Genomic DNA, 21,271 nt, shown 5'->3' on the forward strand with positions numbered 1-21,271 from the left:
ACGTACGTATGTGTGGTGTGTAGAAGTGGACAATACAGATTTGCACTAAGTTGTACTCTGAGTGTGAGTGCATTATTTACTTTATTGAGTTAACAATTCCCTTTGAAGGTGTGACTGAAGAAGCCTTTGAAAAGAACAAGTTGAAGTATGTGGAAGCGAGGGAAGCAGGTTGGACAGCACGCACAAGACTAGTGGAGGGTTGGAGCTAAATCAACCACATAGCTTCAGTTGGATTTTGGTTTTCGACTAGAGTCCCTCAAAGACGCTTACGCTTTAAAGTGTAAAACTGCTGAAACTCGGGGGGGACGAGCAGCAGCAAAAACTATTTAAGGACTAAAATGACAAAAATGGCAAAAACACCCCACTCACAGGAAATACAATCTAGAGTGGGGGGGGGGGGGGTGAGTTGTCTTAAAAGGTACAGTCAGTCATTATCTTATGCCAAATACAACCCAGAAATAGATCTACAAAATCAGTACTGCAGTCTGCTTCCGACAGCGCAGGCAAAACCAAAACTGCTTCGCAAAATGTTAGCATTGAAATGAGCACATTCTAACAGAAGACATGCAAGGTAAACAGCATTCATAATTTGTCCGCTTGTGTTAATAATCATGCCCTTCAAATTCAGAGCACTGTTATGTGCGTTTTCCCAAAGCTAAGGAGAATGATGTTCACAACATTGAAGAAGCTTTGACATGGAAATATTTACTTTAAATGAGTTTTCCATACGAAAATAAAAATAATAATAATAATAATATTATGAGCCTTATTTGAAAATGTCCTAAATGCAATTGAAAATAAGGGGCACCAATTACAAAAAGATGGTATAAACCAGGTCCCCCAACTCGAGATGAATGGCTGAAAATTGTGAGTGAGATGTATGTGATGGAACAACTAACACACAGATTAAGAGTACAGGCAGAACAATGTGAAGAGAAATGGGTGAAATGGACTCTATTTAAATGTCAATGACAGGTTGATGTTTGAAAACTGTATGTCTCAGGATCACTTTGTGGAATCAATGCAATCCAGCATGTTCATGGTTGTTAAGTTTTTTGTTTTTGTACTATTTTCTGTCAGTCTTGTGTGTTTGTTTACTTTTCTGTTCCTCTGTGTCTGTGAAAAAACTTTGTAAAAAATAAAGGTGTCAAATAAAAAGAAAATAAGGGGCACCAGGTTATACAAACATGACTGATAGCTTCTCAGTATGAAATCCAATGGCCATCCAGTGGGCCATGCCTACACTTTGGGGTCGAGGGACAACGTTAATATTCTTGACCCAAAGACTGTCACTCATAACAGAGGAAACATTTTCAACAGGGTTATATTTAATATTTAACACGGCATTTAGGGAAGATAAACACAGCATCAGCCTTCATTTGGCAGAAAGAGGTAGCCTAGCGGATTGTGCTCACAAGGGTGACAGTTCCACAAGTGTCTTATTATGGAATTCCTCGTTAGTCGGCCGATCAATCGGCGAATCGCTAAATTGTTTCTCTAGATCATCCACCTCTTGTGTGGTACAAAGTCAATGTAGCTTAGATGGCAGATGGTACTTACGTGGCTGAGCTTCTCCATATGGGACACCAGCAGGGGGAAGCGATGAGCAAGGGCTGAGTCATTCTCCGTGCTCACCTGCTTGACCAGTGAGCGAAGTAGTACCTCACCATCATAAGCAATTGGCAGGATAGAGGTCAGCTTCACTGAAGAATTGCACAATGCTGACATCACCGCTGCAAGCAAACGGCTGCTTGAGGTACGGAAATTCGCTTCTTGGATGTCCTGGGGGGGGGGAGACAGCGGGAGAGAGGACAGCGGGAGAGAGTGGGGTCAGAGAACCTTGATGGTAAAGTCATACCTTAACATCAGAATTGGCTTAACCGCTGCTCTTGAAACCTCACCCTTAACATCATAATTGGCTTAACCGCTGCTCTTGAAACTTCACCCTTAACATCAGAATTGGCTTAACCACTGCTCTTGAAACTTCATCCCTAACATCAGAATTGGCTTAATTAATCGCTGCTCTTGAAACTTCACCCTAAACATCAGAATTGGCTTAGAACTGGCTGCTCAGCCCTTTGTATTATTACAGTTCAGTTGGTGCACAAAAAGAGCTAACACAGAGTGAAAACACAATCTAACACTAGTGATGAAACATCTACTGAATGACATATTGAATGAGACCGTGAATGTATTAAGCATATGTGTACATGAAATCACCAAGAAAATACTTGTATAAGATAAGGTGCAAAATTAATCAAAAATAGTAATTTCTGCTCTAAATAACAAAACTACATTTGCAGCAATTACAAGCTTTGCAGCTTCTACGACAAACTTTGCTTCTTCCATAAATAGGTCTTGTATAATTTGAAGCAGTGCTTTGGGTCACTGAACTGTAGGATGAAACTGACTCTAGGTCAGGTGGCATCCACGGGGTCTGGCAGCGTGGCCAGTTGGAGTTCTAGCCTTCCATGTTAAAGAGTCCTCTCACTCTGGTGCTGGTCCATAGACCATGACCCAGACCCCTCTACAGTGTCAAACACCCCTCCAACATCTTGTCATGTACCTCACAAACCTTATTCTCTAGGAGATTAGATTTGTCTGTGTATCACATTTTTTTTTCAATCATCTTCCACCCAGTATCCGTTTCCTTTTGATCATTTTAGTCTTTTGATCATTATAGTCCTTTCATCGGCTATCTCCTATGCGGCTTGTTTCTTTGTAACTCTGCTTAGAATGTGCCAACATTCCAGGGCCTTTTCACTGCTGGAGATAAGACTGCTGTTTTCTCGGTCGTGTTTAATAAAGCTGCCAACTGAGGACCTGAGCATCTGTTTCTCAAACTACAGATTCTGATGTTTTTGTCCAGTTGCACTGTTGTGCGTCAGTGCCTCCTGCTTGTCCTTGTATCCTGGTTGGAGCTGGTTTGCTCTGTTCTGTGCTAGATCTGGTGCATACCTTTGAGACATCTTCAGTTTGCTGCACGTATGTAGATATTCTAATGAAAATCAGCCGTTTCCAGTTCCAGTAATAGTCATTTACAACATTATCATCACATCTACACCATATGTTGGGCTGAATTGAAAAGGGTGGCTTTCTTTCAGAAACAGGATTCCAAATGTTAAACTTTGAATGATAGTGTACATGCATTTCCCTTGAATAGCCCCAACTCTGAGTGACATTAGTGACATTCACACAATAACAGTGCACAGTAACAACGATGAAATGAAAGAAGTTAGACATTAAGTCCTACATTCAACACTCAGTAGAACCAAGCCACAAACAATAAAAGCCATTTCCCCTTAAGCCTGGCACACAACACTGTGCGATTTTGGGCTGTCCCAGACGAAATATGACCCACGTGAAAGAAACGTGGTGATATCTTTGGCCGTGGCTCCAAAACGGTGGTCTTATGTCACACTGTGAGAGAGGTTCAAGAATGACCTATCACGGGCGTGAGACCACAGATAGCCTGGGACAAAATTCTGAAAGTTTAGGGTGACCATCTCACAATGTGACGGCTGCTACAACCTACTAATCTACTAACCAACCCAATAGAAATCAGCATGGCATGATACACTGAGAAATGGGCCACTGGCCTCAAAAGCATGATTCAGTGTCTTCATATATCAAACTTGATACCATACTCGTACCTATGTTTATTGGATCCGTGTCGCACAGTGTGGCTCGCAATAAATGTACACGATTGCAGAAAGGTCACAGTCTTTATTTCTAAAGCCTCCAGGCACATACCTGATCCAGGCAGTTGAGCAGGTCACACAGGCAGGCCCACTGGAGGGCAGGGGTGGGGTAGAAAGAGTGAAAGCAGACAGTGAAGGTGTTGTGGCACTCCTGCAGGACAGCTTCCAGGAGTATGAGAGGCTGGCTGAGGTAGCCCTCGGGGTCATTATCTAGCTTGGTCAAGCAGTTGTCCATGCCCTCCGATAGGATCTTCTTCAGCAAGCTGCGTGTCTTACCGACACACTCTGCCAGCTTGCTTGACTCCTCTACCACTGCCTTTGATGTGGCTGAATGGAGAGAAAGATAAGAGGTTTTACTTTTACTTTTGGGGGAAGAAAAAATATATATAAAGATCCATTTACTGCAGTATCTCAATTTGGGAATTAATCAATTAATCACATTTCAGGAATTTTTAAAGCCCTACAATATCAGTTTTTTTTTTTTTGCTAAAAGTCTATGACCATATTGCAGAAATGTAATATATTATGATGACGACTACTTTATTTTAAAAACACTTGAAGAGCACGTCTTCCTCCACCCCTCCCCTCCCCCTCCTTTTTCTATCTCTACCTCTCGACCCGGCCAGCACCAAGCAGATGCATGAGCCCTGATGATGCAAGTTCTGCTCAAGGTTTCTTCCAGTTAACAGAGTTTTTCCTTGCCCCTGTCGCCATTGTGCTTGCTCTAAGGGGGTTCAGGCCCTGGGCTCTGTAAAGCGCCCTGAAACAATTGTATTGTTTTGGTGCTATAAAAATTAAATGTAATTCAATTGAATATATGCATTTTCACCATAGAGGTCTGTTTAGGGTCCAAGCTGCATATGTAAAGCATACCAAATGGCCAAAGTTTGAATGATTCTACAATTTCTCCAGTTGAAGGGGGACAACTGGAATGTCTAATGTATTGCACAAGGATTTAAAGGCAAAAAAATGGATGGACCAAATAGAAGAAAACATGTTGTGGCTTTGGTGTAATGCCACCTTATGGCCAGTTGGGTGTGGTGTGAGTGTGGAGGCGGGTGGGTCTGGGATGCTAGACACCATTGCTGAGCCTTCTGGAGGTGTCGTGGCCTAAGTCAGTGGAACACTGACGAATGAAGGTGCCATCTTGACAACCCCAGTGAAATGCTCACAAAGCATCTTTGTCGTTGTTGTAGTGGTTATTGCTGTTGTTAAGTATTGGTATTATGGTTGTTGCCCCCCACTTAGGCCATACTTAGGCTAGGTTGTTGAGTATGACTACTTGCATGTGTCAGTGAGTGGATTGGCTGCTGTGGAAAGGTTCCCAACCAATAGCAGGAATTTAACTTTCCCTGTGTATAACTCACATGATACCTTATCTAGTATTATTATGTTGATTGGATTAATTCTTCTTTGAAGTTTGGATGTTCACTATTTAATAAGTAATGTGCTTTTCAACAAATATTGTTTAAAGGAAAGAGACAACGATATTTAATATTTTATATGTATGCTATTTGGCCATAGCCCTTTTTATTCTAAAAATCCAGAAAAATCTGAGGTAGTCAAGCAAAAAGCATCCTAGCAGTTTGAAAAGGTCAGGAGGAAAGACAACAATCATTTGAAATCTCTGCATCTCTCAATTGCTTCAAATAATTCCTATGTTCAGCTGCACTCTCTTAGGGGGGATGCATATCTGATATGGGGAATATCTCACAGATGAGAACCCTTAGTGTGAGGGGATGCATACCTGATATGGGGCATATCTCACAGATGTAATCCCTTAGTGTGAGGGGATAAATACCTGATATGGGGAATATCTCACAGATGTAAACACGCAGCAGACGCAGGCAGCAGGTCCCCACAAAGCGCAGGCGCTCCAGATCCAGCAGGGTGGCTGTGTACTGAAAGCCTTTTAGCCCCCGCAGTTCTTCCACACCGAGCACAAGTGTGGTCCAGCTCCAGTGCAAGATACTCAGCAAGGATTCAAAACACTCCTAGAAAACAAATATTGACTTTAATGTAGTACTGTCAATGAACAGAAATGATCAAAAATGCATAATGTAAAAGCAGCACTAAAATCCCATCTTTCTACATATTCTGAATGAATATTCAAGGTGGAAAATAATGATATCTAACATAACATGATTTCATCCAGGAAAACCAAAACATTGCTTCAAGAAAACATAGCTTTTGCACTGGAATCCTCTGGGCATAACAAGTCATATTCATTGTTCTTCCAAAATATTTAATTTTTTTGGGATGGACTGATGACTCAGATTCAGATTAGCATTTCAAAATTAACAGTAACCAGAAACGTCCCACCCATTTGCAACACTAGATACAGCAACTCAAGCTTCAATTGATCCACTTGTGGGCCTATCAAATGTGTGGCATTACTGTGTGGACACTGGTGAACACAAGTGACCGACTTACCACTGACACAGTCCTAGCAAAAGAGCGTTTCAGGATGTGAACTACTGACTTACCACTGAAACAGTCCTGGCAAAAGAGCGTTTCAGGATGTGAACTGGCTCGCTGGTCTGCTGCTTCCCCTTGGCTGTGTTGCCATCATTAGATGGTAACCTACAGGAGCAATGACATTAATGTGGAGAGATTATTGAGATACAAGGTATCAAACTACAACTAGAACAAAAAGAGAAAAAAGAGGATATTCTCACCTATACAACAACTGAGGTATTTGGCCTGCGTTCACGTCCGTCCCATTGTTGGACTTCTTCGAGCTCTTGAACTGAAACATCACACTATAATCGAAAAATAGACATTTTCAAGCACATATACGTGTAAACACAGACACATTCATAATGAGGTGTCACTTGTTTATAACAACCTCAATCTGAAATGACACTTGCTTTGAAATGACACTTTACTTTGAAATAATTGTTAACAGAACATAACACAATCATCGGAGTACCTCAATCTGTTCACCAAAGGGTTAACATTACAGTGAAATTCAGTCATTCAACAGATGCGTGACCTAAGACCCATGAGATGTTTGCATTGCAGGGTGCATTTACCTGTCGTCAGTGGTAATGGTGGCTTGGCCGTGTGAGCCACAGTCACTACTTGGGCCAGACACACGCGCCCAGGCCACATACCACCACCCTTGCTGCAGCAGCACCGGCTCATCAAACATCATGGCATATTTCTCCCTGTTGAAATGCAGAGGAAACAGCCTGTTAATGCTCTGACACTAACCAGCCTGAGTTGTCCTTCATTAGCGCTCGTATAGTGTGAGTGTCTCTTCTGCATCACAGTAAAAGCCAAGCAGCCATTTCATTGTCATGGAGAAAAACTTTTAAAACTAATCTGAAACAGCTTTATTTACAAATGTATTTTGTATTTGTAATTGATGCTATAGAACACAGCTGTACGTATATTCTCTGCACTAGTTAACAAACATTCCTGTAATTGATGCTATAGAACACAGCTGTATGTATATTCAATGCACTAGTTAACAAACATTCCTGTAATTCATGCTATAGGACACAGCTGTACGTATATTATCTGCACTAGTTAACAAACATTCCTGTAATTGATGCTAAAGGACACAGCTGTATGTATATTCTGGGCACTAGTTAACAAACATTCCTGTAATTGATGCTATAGGACACAGCTGTATGTATATTCTCTGCACTAGTTCTCTGCACATCCCTGCAGTGAGTCAGTGAGTTACCTGGCAGCACAGTCGTAGGCCAGCACGTCCGTCTCAGCTAAGAGCTCTCCGTCTGTTTCATGGTCCCCCCCGTCTGGACCCAGTTCAAACAGCTGCACCACAAACAACAGATCAGCAGTTCAGTCAGTGGGCAATTCATGACAAGGCATGGCCAATCTCACATATGCAGCCTGCTCTCCTCGTCTTAAATGATTATCCAATCAGGGCGGGAGCTTCATAGATTCCTATCTTCTTGTGCACCCTAAACACGTTGGAAGTACCTGACCACAGGCCCATGGGGTCAAATCTGGGGTCAAAAGCTTGATTCCTGCAATAACCCAAAGACCCTTGTAGACTACAGTTTTTTTTAAAAGTGATCATTATTTCTATGTGGAGCTCTATAAACGTATGTACAGAATTTAGAAAAATGATCTGCTCATTTTTACAGAATATATCAAGCCATGTAAAACGGTTCTCCTAAATGTCAGGGTGGAAAAGATTGCATATACAGTATGGATGAAAATCAAATCTAAAAAGATTACTGCAAATTGCAGGGGATATTGTATGTGCACAAGCATCACACCGGTATAGATACCTGAGGAAACGGAGATGATCAACTAAGAGTCTCTTGGGAACTCAGATATTTTAGGCTTAAAAGCACAATATTTATTTACTATTTATTAAACAATAAAGGCAGCATCCTAAAATAACACAAATATGTATCTGGGGAAAGCATAATAAATATCCTAAAAAACGAAATATATTTCATGAGGACCTTGTGTCACCTATTCTGTTCAATGTGTGAAACACCACAGTAGGGGGAAATTGATGAGTTTGTCAGAGATGGCAAAGCACAAAATTGCAATTACATTTTATTACATTACTATATTATTTACAGTGTTAAAGGTTGACATAAATCAGATTAACCAACCAAAAGGCTGTGAATAAGTGTTAATTATCAAAATACATATAGCACACCATATTACACAATATGATGTCATTCCTTCAAAGATTAGACATAACTGACCTTGATTTTAGCAGTGTACTCTCCACGGCCACCAAACAAACCAAGCCCACCCAGCAGGACATCTGTGTCTGCACAGAACCGAATGGCCTCCACGGAGTGAGCCGAGTAACCCCAGCCTCCTCCGTGACCTGTGGAACACCATCACATTAATCAAGGAAAAGACTGCATATGTTCTAGGGTTATTACACATCACATGCTACGTTAATCAAGGTAAAGACTGCATATGATCTACGCGTTCTTACACATCACATGCTACGTTAATCAAGGTAAAGACTGCATATGATCTATGCGTTATTACACATTACAAGCTGCATAGGACTCATAACACATGAACACATTATAAAGCTCAAGTACGCTTTATCTCGGTTCTATTATGGTTGCATTTTATGGGTGTGGTGCAGGAAGAAAATAGTCAATCCACATCATTTCACCCTGACCATGACACCACCAGCTTTGCTGGTATGGCAGAGCACAAACTCGACTGTCCTCCATCACAACGCCAAAACAACGTACATACACAACATAAAGACAACTTAAAGAACACTCTAAAGCATTGACATTTCATAGTTGTATGCTTGCTGTCAATACATTACAGGTTTTTGTTGTTTTTGGTGTCGTTTTTTTAACCAATGACGTTGTGTGAGCTTAGCTTCTAAAAACAATGCACTAGCCTTCAGGGCTCCAAATGTACTTTTTCCAAGCAGGGCTGGAACGTGGGGGCGGGGTTGTTGTACTCAGGATAAGCCCACTCTCTTCTCAATACTACCTTCTCATTGGGATCAGATTTCTTTCACTGATTGTTCGTCTCATGCACTACGGTCAGAACATAGTGACAGTTTGAGCAAATATGACAAAGAGGTTCTCTACTGCAGCTTTAAGAGGGCCCAAAATGAATCTTCCATTTAAATGGAAATATAATTGAGGAAATGAGCCCATGAATGATGGCAGGCTACTGAAAGTATTGCTGTCAGAGCAAATCATTGTGGTAATGAATGTAACAGGCCCAATTACAGAACCAAGACCCGTGTTCTTACTCTCAAAGCGGTTTACAACACTGTAGTCCTCCTTGGAGTAGACCTTCATCACAGACTGAGTCTCCTCCTCAGAGCAGGCCACACCGATCTTTAGCTCTTGCATGGCAGCCAATGTGTCCAGACACCCTGTGAAGAAGACAGATTTTCATAGGAATCAAAATATATGTGAAGGGCCTGGGATAATGAGCTCAATGTCCATACTTATTTTGATCTTATTCAATGTTAGATCATTCGGTCAATAAATGAATAAGTACACCATTTTTGTGAATAAATATTATATTGACTTCTTATCAATTTTCATAACCTAGAGTAAGTTCTGGTCGTACTTATGCAGATTTTCATTAATCTGGTATTCACAAACTTTCAAGCATCACTGTACCTAACTTGGTTACAGAACTGAAATAAACTGGCATGAGAGCAAATAAATGGCATCCGTTAACAGAGTGTTCAACAACAGTAAGAAAGATGGTGTGGTTCCATTGGGGAAGGGAGTTACCGGAGTGAAGAGAAAGAATTTCAAATGAACCTACATTGTTACCCCGCAGATAGTGTGCATTTTAGCTCGATTCTCTTACCACTGCACTTTTTGAACGGCCAGTGGAGTAGAGAGGCTATTAATGTGTGTTCTCTGATACATACCTAAGATGTGCAGGGCCCCATGGGAGCGTGTGGTGGTGGCCTGGGGGCCTGAAGGCAGAGCGAGCTCAGGGCTGAGGATACTACAGCGCCCTTGGATGTCTGAGGTTGCAGGCACACGTGCATCGGCAATGACAGCATTGTAGCACCACATCTCCCGCGTGGCAGGCAAGAACCTGAGAGAAGACATGACACACATGAACAAGAAGAGAGATATATGAAAGAGGGAGTAGTCATTAGAGCATTGAACAGCGTGCATTAACCACAACACACAACAACAGTAGTTCACCAGAAAACATGGTCGCTCTGATAACGGTCACAGATGGTAGGCATGGTCCCATATATAGACTATCTACAGATGCTCAGATTCTGAACTAACTATCTGTTGAAACTCTGTTAACTATCATTTATGGTTAAGGGTAGGGTTAAAGGGTTGAGTTTGGTTAGGGTGATGTTCAGTGAACAATTAGAACAACAAACCATCTATAAAGTCTCTGCAGGCAGGCATATCCAAATAAAGTGCTACCCAGACTGTCAAATTTGATAATCCAATAGTACTCCATTTAACACTGACCTCCAGATGACATCATAGACTGGATCTAAGCACAGTCCAAATCCCTGCAGGTCCTCCTGCTCCGAGTCATTAAAGGTTCTGCAGCTGCCGTCCACCTTGTTGATCAACAGGCATTTAAAGGGAGGTGGCTCTGAGGCGGAGGTTGGCACCAGACCTGTACAGGACCAGAACAAGGATTTAGAAAAGGAGTTAGACACAAAATCCTTCAGATAAGAAGTCAACAACAATAACCTGGTAATCCTCTCCAATAATGGCTTTACTAAATTGTAAAGATCCTAACAGTAGTTCTGTGATGGAGGCACTCCTGTTCAGGTTTAGTGGCGTAACCTCTTATACACCAACACAACTCTACAACACTGCTCCAGATCCCTAGAAATTCAGAGAGATAAAGGCAATCTGATAAACGTATTAAATACCTATGAATAGCTTCAAAACTGTTGAAAAATGCCAACTGTAAGTTTGTTTCAAATTAAAGATCTTCCAAGTGTGTGACCTATTAAGAACCATGCATTCATGTTTTCCACAACTCATCATTGAGTATAAAAAGGATACATTGTGACATAAAACATTAGCTATCTGACAAGCTAGCTAGCTTCTTACACTTTATATGACAAGGTACCGGTAGGCCCCTTATGTTGATCTTATAGTTTCAAATATCACTTAAAACAGCCCCAGAGTTGAGAGTTTGATTGTGACTCAGGAAGAAAAACATATTGCAACATATTTGAATTGGCACATATCCCCTTTTCACTCCCACTTTATTGTTTATCGTGACGATATTATTCACATGCCAAAATGTAGTGTCTAAAGTGATGTTTTCATAGACAGGCAGTGACAGAAATATCTGCCAGCTGCTGCTATGGGGTTCAGTGGGTTACTGGCACAGCACAAGTACATGTTCTTTAGTGTGTCATTGTCCAAAGTAAGACTCTACACTACAGTCTGCTTATTTAGTTGTTCAGATTGTGCCTCTCCAGTAGCCAAAAAGGTTTTAGACACGCCCACATTTTCTCAAACCACCCTCTCAGGTGAAGGCCACTCCAAACGTGTGTGCGTGTGTAGTGTCAGAGTAACCATAGCAACTATTATCTGCAACAGCAGTGCCACATTTGTATTTGGGAAGGGGGATAGCGTACCGTATAGAAGGATTTCAAATGAACTTCTAGGCCTCATCGAAACCTGCTGATGAGCATTTTAGGTATATTCTCCTACTAGCTTATCTGGCGGTTCTAATGTGGAGTGGAGTGCATTTTTGAAGATGATAACGGAACAGCTTATTGTGGTGACTGCACGGCACAGAATCAGACATGAGAGAACTGAAAGAGGCGCATGAGCTCCAAAGAAGATTAAACAGGCGGAAAATAACAATTATGAATTCTATTTCTGTAGATAGAAAGATAGATAGATAGATAGAGAGATTATGAAGTCTATTTCTGTAGTTTTTGGTGTTTGTACTTCATTATCTGCCCTGTGGCTTAATGTGCTTGGATTCAACCCTCGTACTAAATGTACTTTGTACAGGAGGCCTTGCAGAGACTCATATGCATAATGCTGAAACACAAACAAATATGATCCACTGACAAGGTATGCTAGGCTAACGTGCTTCGTAGGCATATCATATTTTATGTTTCATCATTAACTTGATTCTATATCTAAATTAACTTTTAATCAAGCTTCCTTTCAGCGTAGGCCTACCTTCCCAACACAACCAGGCTGGGACTTCATTATGATTTTATGATCATTCCTAAGCTTTTCCCCACAATTTCAGCGTTCATTTGTAGCATATATCTGCTTAAATGTTTTTATTTATTTATTTTTAAAATAAAACACTTTTTTTCTTCTTCTAAGGGGTGTCATTTGATTGGCTGTTGAGCTTAACTATGAACAACGTTTAGCCAGAATTGCAGACTGTACCTTAAACTGCTGGCATGCATTAGCTATTAGGCCTATAGCATTGAACTATAAAATCTCTAGCTTGCTAATGTACATAAGACATTTGGTCATGAATAACAAACCGTGTGAAATTTCATCAGCAGTGCTCATGATTCAGTAATGGCGTGCGTCATTGTTGAATGCATATATGAGAAACACTGATGTGTTACACCCAGTCTTTTAAGAAGCATTCTATTCTGTCAACTCATTTACATAGTGCATGCTTCCTTTTGTAACAGAGGAAATATTTCCACTTCAGGTTTAATCTAATGGCAAATGAACCAAGATTCTGTTTATTTAGAAGGATCCCCATCAGTTCTAACCTAAGACAGAGCTACTTTTAGTGGGGTCCAAAAGATCCAGGGTCTGTGTCTCTGAAACGCCTAAATATTTGACTGACCGGACTTCCCCGCCTTGGCTACGAGTATTTATTTGGGTCATTTTGAACTCAAATGACAGATTATTGTGTCAGTCCTTAAGAAGTTAAAGAAGTTAATGCAACCTTAATGGAACTGTAAAATGGAATGTGTAAGAGGGAGAGATAGAAAATAGTTCGAAATTGACGTTACCAATAATATGTTTGCTGGCAAAGACCTCAGAAGTGGCAAGAACATGAGAGTTGATGAGTGCCTCATCTATTCTAAGGAATGTCTGGTCTCCACTGGCACCGATCCATGTTGCTTTGCGGCCATACTTGGCCCCGATGTTGGGCATAGGGGAAGGTTTAGCATTCCAGTACGGGATGTCTAAAATGGGCCGACCAAGTTGCCCTTTCTGTGAAGAGAAAAGGTTACGTTTTATGACCAAACCTGTAACAAAATATTAAAATAATGCTGATATGCCTTCAAGTTACAGTACTCGCAGAGAAAGGATAGAGGTGTGCTTGTGACAGATCGAGATGTGAAGGTGTGGAACAGTGAGTGACTGAGTGATTCAGCTGCTGTAGGCTACTATACCGAGAAGCTTCCAAAGGTGAAGACTTGTCCATCTGTGAGTAGAACAGCTGTGTGATTGCTGCCTGCTGTCACCTGGACACTGGTCCCAGGCAGAGCCTGTACTAGGGTGGGAGACCCTCTGGAATGATCCAAATAAGACACGTTACACACACAATTCTGGAGATGTGTACTGTACACACACACACACACACACACACACACACACACAATACTGCAGATGTATACTGTACACACATTACACACACAATACTGCAGATGTATACTGTACACACATTACACACACAATACTGGAGATGTATGCTGTTACACATGTTACACACACAATACTGGAGATGTATACTGTACACATGTTACACACACACACAATACTGGAGATGTATACTGTACACACACACACACACACACAATACTGGAGATGTATACTGTACACACGTTACACACTCACACAATACTGGAGATGTATACTGTACACGTTACACACACAATACTGGAGATATATTGTATACTGTACTGTATTTTAATCACCATAACTATCCATTATGAATGATATGAATATAATACATAACTGACATTTATGATACTAGAGGTAATCCCCAATAATTGTGACTGGCATCTTCCATTCTATTCTCTTCATGCTGACTCTTTAGCAGACATTACCTGGAGTTCACATCTCCGTGCCCAAGTTGTCCATGCTGCCCGTAGCCAAATGTGTACACATCCCCATTCTCCATCAATACCACTGAAAAGACAGGGACATTCCATTATTATATTCAACACTACAATAGGAATATGCAAGATTATTGCCTGCACACATCATACATCATTGCATGTTATTGATTAAATTTTTTTTAACTTGCCTATTATTCTATACATTTAAAACGGATTTGACGGATGCAAATATGAGTTTTATTGAAAATGTGACATTTTCTAAATGATTGCAAATGTTTGAAGGGTAATATAGATAATCCAAAAAGGAAATTCACTTGTGTGGCTTGTTGCTGTTCACTGTTCAAGAAACCCTCCATCAGTGTCACATAAAGGACCAACAGCACATACGGACCCAGGAACACTCTTTGCCTTAAAAGACCTACCTGAGTGGTGGAAGCCACAGCTGACCTGTGCGGCACGCAGTTCACAGTCGAAGCGCACGGCCCCAGGAGGATAGGTTGTGATCTTACTGGCATCTTTGTCTCCACGCTCACTGCTACCATCTGTGCAAGAAACACACAGACAACAGAAAAGACAGCATTAGCCTGGAAATGTGGAAGAGAAATTAACAATATATCATTTGGCCTTTGAAATTGTGCGTCCTGTCTGTGCACTAGTAACACTGCAAAGCTCAACACAACAAATGGCAATATACCTTTCATTACCGAGTCAAATCTTTTCAAAACGTTGCATGTGCGCCTCTATTTTTAATGACAGAGTCAATCCTTACGCTCTCTGTAAAGAATCTTGCCAGAAAGGTGCTCTATAACATACAGTAATATGAAAGACAAATAGACCTATTACACTTATATATTAGACCTATTACACTTATATATTAGACCTATTACACTTTGATTAAAGATTAAAGAAAGTGATTTTTTTATTGCGGGGGCGGAACTAGGGGACTCTACAATACCAGTGTTGCACACATTTCTGGAGATGATCTGCCATCCTTTGGTGCTCTGCTCTTAGCAGCAGGAGTTGTGTTGCTCTACCTATCTCTTTAAAATACCCCAACGGTGTTCTATTGGATTCAAGTCAGCACCATAGTTCTTTTTTCTTCAGAAACTCTTTTTGATTTCTGCAGTGCTTCGGGTCATTATCATGCCAGAAAATTCCTCTTCTGCCAAGCTCCTGGAGACATCTTATCAGACAGTATTTTGGCATATGCACAGGCATTCATCTCAACACCTGCACTCATGCGGCCCCATATCATCAAACTCGAGACTATGCATTCATTCATCCTCATTCAATGAAGTTTCAACCCTAACCCTAATACCTACAATAAACCTACCGGTATGTCTGATTCTGATCATCTGCTTGATCCTAACCAGTCTGGTTTCAACCAGTCTTGTTTCATTCCACTGAAACTGCTTTAAATGTCAACTGCTAAATTGTCAATCTTTGAGAGTAGCAAGAGCTTCTGCTCAGTCATCTAGTTTTACTGTAACATGTGCAAAAATTGGCCAAACCCCTATTCAATATCCCTACCTGGGCATGTATGAGAAAAACATGAAACCACTACATTCAGGCATTTGATCATAACTGCAAAGAAAAACCCTTATTCTTGTCAAGTATTTGCAGGATTATCAAACGAAACAAGAACAAAAGTGTCAGACTATCTAAAGACCACTAAACAAGACATGTAGAGAGTTGACTTGAATATGCTAGATCTAATTTGGACTGAGCTGTGGTGTTCTTCGAGACAGATGAAGTGATGACTTTTAAAAGGAATTATTTAGTCTCATTAATCAGCAGTATAACTGGCAGGAAAAAGGTAAGAAAAGAAAAGAAAAAATACCATCTCCCCAGGTATTAAGCCCCTTCTATTTTTGAGATGTTTTGCTGCTGGGGGCACTAGCAGCTGTGAACATGTGGCTGATATCATGGATTACTTTAAGCAGCAGGCCATTTTGTGTAAATTACAATTTGGTGATAAATCAGCAAGACAATGGCCAAAGCTTGGCCCAGGTATAGGACATGGAATGCCATGGAGTGACCCCTTCAGTCCACAGATTTGAATACTATTATGTTAGGACAAAACTCAAGCAGTGGCAGCACAAAATATGCTATTCTTGAACATGATGCAGGGTGCACAGGGTGTCATTGGGAGAAAGCGCACTTTTAGAAATCACCCAGTGATCATTGGTGGTTGGTTTTTTTCTGTTTTTCCTGGCACTATTTTAACATACATGGACATTAACCCCCAGGAGTTCAGGGCTAGATTCGGGCACTCACTTTGGTGGTTCTGACACGCACGCCTATTTTGAAAACCTAAGCAACTTTACACAGTGGTTCCAAAGTGACATTGATTTGATTCCATTCTGCACAAGCACGACAAGATTCTGTGATTTTGCAAACGGTCTAGTGAATATGAGGATGAATGTGACATATATTCTTGTGCTAAACTTGAGCACTTTGAGAAATATACCATCTGCAACAATAAGAGGTTAACTGTACTTTGCACTTATTTACCAAGTTTCAAAAATGATGCATGTATATATAAAATGTAAGATTATTAGTAGGCAAGAATGCTTCAAAGCAATAGTAAATGTAGAGCAATCGTGGTCATCATAATATTCAAGTAGCATGTATTTCATATTTGTATTTTCTCTAAAAACCCCTATCAAATAATCCTACCATAAAAAAGTCGCTTTTACTTGTGGCGGAAAATGTGCAAAGAGGTCAAAGAGAAGGCGACTATATCCCTTTTCATTTCTCAAATGTCAGCAATAATAACTCCGAATCCTTTAAGATCCATCGGACGACCAACGGACCACAGAGGATCTTCAGCAGACGACCGGTCTACTGTCTCTCTCTCACTGCCCTTTTCTCTCTTCAGTTCACAGCTGCACATACAGCCATGCGGCTAATACTCAGGACTATACATGGGAATGCTTCTTTCCCCCACGCCTGGTAGTTAGCAACACGTTTTCATTCACGCTCAGTGTTCCATAATGATAAGGGGGCCGGTGTATTCCCAGCCGACTGTATTTTGACGGCCTGCTACAGAGCAAGAACTTCCGCGAGAGGTGTAAAACATGTGAGGTTTCATGCCAGTTAACCTAGCTATTAACTGTTTAAGCTTTAGGGAACTATCGTAACAGGTGGTAGTTGCTATCATGTGTAATATGAACTAATGTTAATATGAAGCAAATATGAACTTGTGTTACTATAAGAAGCTGCCCAGGCACCCTGGGGGTTTTCTATCTTATCCTATTATTACGTTTCCTTAGGTAGCTAGTTAGTTAGCTAGCATAGCAACTAGACAACCATAGCAACCATGAAACATCATTTGCTGCATAGCCTGAAGCAACATTTCACTTCTCAAACATAAACGGGGTCCTGGGTTATAAGTGATCACAACTACTTGTGGATTATGTTAAATGCTTAAAAAGACATTCAACAATACTGCGAGAAACAATGGGACATCAATGGATCAATGGCTTACTCTGATATCAATGGAGTGAATTAAAGGATCAATGGCTTACTCTGATATCAATGGAGTGAATTAAAGGATCAATGGCTTACTCCGATATCAATGGAGTGAATTAAAGGATCAATGGCTTACTCCGATATCAATGTAGTGAATTAAAGGATCAATGGCTTACTCCGATATCAATGTAGTGAATTAAAGGATCAATGGCTTACTCTGATATCAATGGAGTGAATTAAAGGATCAATGGCTTACTCTGATATCAATGGAGTGAATTAAAGGATCAAGGGCTTACTCTGATATCAATGTAGTGAATTAAAGGATCAATGGCTTACTCCGATATCAATGTAGTGAATTAAAGGATCAATGGCTTACTCTGATATCAACGGAGTGAATTAAAGGATCAATGGCTTACTCTGATATCAATGGAGTGAATTAAAGGATCAATGGCTTACTCCGATATCAATGGAGTGAATGAAAGGGGCAGTTCTCTAACAAGTTAATTCAATGGTTGCAATTCCTACTGCAAGCATGTCTATAATACATAATAACAATAATACTAGTTATAATAATACATTTTTTTTTTTCACTTTTTTTCTCACAGATCTGTTCTAAGCTGTTCTAGCAAGCTCAACACACAGCATGATGCAGAGGGATTCACAGAAAAGTATCAAATGTTCATACGTCATTTTTGTTGTTACTTGAGTTTTACGAGATGATCTGAGTAATCAGAGTTAGACTTCAACTTTGGATTTTTCGTTTCCTTAAAACGTTGCCTTATGTGGTGCACCCAGACCCAACCATGGCTGGATATACAGCCCTTTTTAATAGTAATGACCATCACACCACATTACAAAAGGATGCAGCAATGACGAGTATATAGATTACCACTGGAAACTTTGATTCATCTTGGATTACTAACAAAATCACTGATAACTCCGATTTTATTCCTGTTTGAGTGTCTGTACTAGAATGCACCTTTTTCAATAAATACGATGCAATACTTAAGACATGGAAGTGTTACTACAGGGGGTGACCCTAATTGTACCCTCATAGAAAATATGAATTAAATTCTCAGATGTTCTTCTTGATTTGGTCACAGCAGACCAGTAGGAGACATTATTCATGGGCTTTCACATTACATTACTTTAGTCATTAAGTAGACGCTTTTATCAAAAGCCACGTACAAAGGAGAGAACAATCAAGCTACGAGCAACAGAGACCTAGTGTAACAATAAATACTACTTTACATAAAAAAAGTGCAGGAATGTAACTACTGTAAGTGCAAGTTAATTACTAGTTAGAGGAGATAGCATTAGAGGAAGGATAAGGAGAGGTAGATGAGGGATGAGGAAGGGAGAGGAAGTGCAAGTTATGAAAGGAATTGTTGAATTAAGGAACATATCCAACTAAATGTTCCATAACTATGCCCAACTGTGTGAGATACGTTTTGAATGCTATGCACGGTAGACATGGGCACTGTTACCTCGGCCCTCCTCCAACCGGTGCCGGCGGTTGATCCGCTGCCTCTTCTCCTCTTGCCGTATCTGGATGTGCTCCTCGATGTTCACACCTGGGGAAGGAGGGATAGGGACAGCTAAAATGAAAGAAAAATGGAGCAACAGGCCAAAAAAAGAAAGAAGAAGAAAATGGAGAGAAACCAGAAACAAACAAAAAAACAAGACCATGGATGAACAATTACCACATACAGAAGATGAAGATGCAGGCAGAAGCAATCACACTATGAGCAGCATCAAGGCAGAAGCAAACACACTATGAGCAGCATCCAGGCAGAAGCAATCACACTATGAGCAGCAACCAGGCAGAAGCAAACACACTATGAGCAGCATCCAGGCAGAAGCAATCACACTATGAGCAGCAACCAGGCAGAAGCAATCACACTATGAGCAGCATCCAGGCAGAAGCAATCACACTATGAGCAGCAACCAGGCAGAAGCAAACACACTATGAGCAGCATCCAGGCAGAAGCAGAATGTTACTAGAACTGCAGGCTTGTGGCACACGGCCAAATCATAAGACATATGAAGACAAAATGCAAAAGTGGAATGATAATTGATTCTAAATGGTGGGTAGACAGACAAAGGTACCTAACAGCAGGTCCAAAGGTATCATCTCCTTCACGGCGTCAAATATGCCCCTCTGTCTGGCCTCCTGGCCGTCCAGCTCTCGAGCGCAGGCTTTACAGCAGCCGCAGGCCGAGCACCCCGACTCACCCGAGCCACAGCCACAGATGCTGAAAAGTAGCACACACACACATATATATGCAATTTAAAAGGGGAAGAACAAATTGAATGTCAGGCACTGTTTCCGTCACATTTGGCCTGCCTGCCTGCCTGCCTTTTGACCTAGCAATTGTGTTTTTTCATCCTCTGTAATGATTTATATTTCATTGTATTTTATGTTTCATAACTTTCATATTTTAGCTGAGGTGAAAAGGCTTGGTTTTAAACATTGTTTACATTTTAGAAAGAAAATGAACTGGGCGATGTTTAGAGTGTCTCTGCATTAATTATATGAGCCAATCAAGCCAATTTAACCTTTAAAAGTAACACTATGAAGTTTTTGGAGCCGCCAGGTAGGGGGCTACTTTCTGCTGGCCTATTCAGTAACGTATTTGCAGTCTTGCACTTGCTTGATGTTTGACTTTGTTAGGAAAGTTGTTGACTCGCTAGTTTGTCATAAAACAAAGTAAGCAAATTTCCAGAGGTTTCGCTAAGTTTAGCCGCTAGCAAGATATCTTGTTAGCAATGTTAGCAAGCTTGTTTTACACACTTTCTAGCACCATTGTATGCAAATCTCGGCCATGGCAAAGAAAACAAATCTCCAAATAATCTAAAAGTACTCATTACCTTTTTGGAGAAGTAAAACTAGCCAGCCTGACTCTGGTTTCTGACAGAAATCATGAAAACCAATGCTCTCAAACAAATACAAATAAACTAATTATTCAACAGGGACCTCTGGCACTATTTCCTGTCTACCAAACATTCTAGGGAAAAGGTCATTTTTTATACTAGTGAAGTACATGCAAACAACGTGAAATTAAGCAAGAAATACCAACATAACTAACAACCTCATTGTGACATCTTCTATGCTGAGAGACATCAAATGTGGCCCATGAAGGCTTGCTTTGCAAAAACTTTGCTTTGTCTACAAATGTGCTTGGAAGTAATCAGTAGGAGCGATTGCATGTGCATCAAAGCTGGAGTAAGTGCAAGCCTGTGTGCATGCATCCACTCACCCTCCAGGCACCCGGTCTGGCCGCCCACTACTGACACAGCTGGCCCCATACCCGGTGCAGTCTCCACACACGGTGCACACCATACACTGGTCCAGCTTCCACTTGTGCACGCCCGGCTGGCACATCACAGACTTCTCCTCCTTCTCCTCCAACTCATCCTCCAGGTCCTCATCCATGGCGGTAGCCATGTTCTCTACTCCGAACACTGGATCATATATATATATATATATACACATGCTCTTTAGTGACGTATTAATGTTCCTCAGATGAACTACAACCCTACTATGAAAGCAGCAAACGCCATGATTATGGCAGCTGTGATATAAGCACTGCTG

The 21,271-nt window shown here is 40.9% G+C and overlaps 1 protein-coding gene across 9 annotated transcripts in view; it reads right to left on the reverse strand.

Moving 5' to 3' along the window:
* The window catches only part of mycbp2 (MYC binding protein 2), a 108,788-nt gene that overhangs the window by 60,065 nt on the left and 27,452 nt on the right, over positions 1 to 21,271 (reverse strand). For 8 of the 9 annotated variants that reach the window (XM_031561352.1, XM_031561388.1, XM_031561380.1 and 5 more), the window contains exons 1-14: positions 14,191 to 14,360; positions 13,534 to 13,651; positions 13,147 to 13,351; positions 10,646 to 10,799; positions 10,075 to 10,247; positions 9,436 to 9,561; positions 8,402 to 8,529; positions 7,396 to 7,487; positions 6,737 to 6,871; positions 6,380 to 6,463; positions 6,188 to 6,284; positions 5,503 to 5,695; positions 3,754 to 4,028; positions 1,561 to 1,782 (exon numbers count right to left, since the gene is read on the reverse strand). In XM_031561352.1, the coding sequence (XP_031417212.1) occupies positions 1,561 to 1,782; positions 3,754 to 4,028; positions 5,503 to 5,695; positions 6,188 to 6,284; positions 6,380 to 6,463; positions 6,737 to 6,871; positions 7,396 to 7,487; positions 8,402 to 8,529; positions 9,436 to 9,561; positions 10,075 to 10,247; positions 10,646 to 10,799; positions 13,147 to 13,351; positions 13,534 to 13,651; positions 14,191 to 14,264 (2,076 nt within the window). In that variant the 5' untranslated portion in view covers positions 14,265 to 14,360. Of the gene's footprint in view, positions 1 to 1,560; positions 1,783 to 3,753; positions 4,029 to 5,502; positions 5,696 to 6,187; positions 6,285 to 6,379; positions 6,464 to 6,736; positions 6,872 to 7,395; positions 7,488 to 8,401; positions 8,530 to 9,435; positions 9,562 to 10,074; positions 10,248 to 10,645; positions 10,800 to 13,146; positions 13,352 to 13,533; positions 13,652 to 14,190; positions 14,361 to 14,624; positions 14,745 to 19,163; positions 19,251 to 19,785; positions 19,932 to 20,936; positions 21,142 to 21,271 lie in introns of those variants that run through there. The other variant, XM_031561395.2, reaches the window with a different exon arrangement.

Source organism: Clupea harengus, chromosome 2, assembly GCF_900700415.2.
Source record: "Clupea harengus chromosome 2, Ch_v2.0.2, whole genome shotgun sequence".
NCBI classification, from domain to species: domain Eukaryota; kingdom Metazoa; phylum Chordata; class Actinopteri; order Clupeiformes; family Clupeidae; genus Clupea; species Clupea harengus.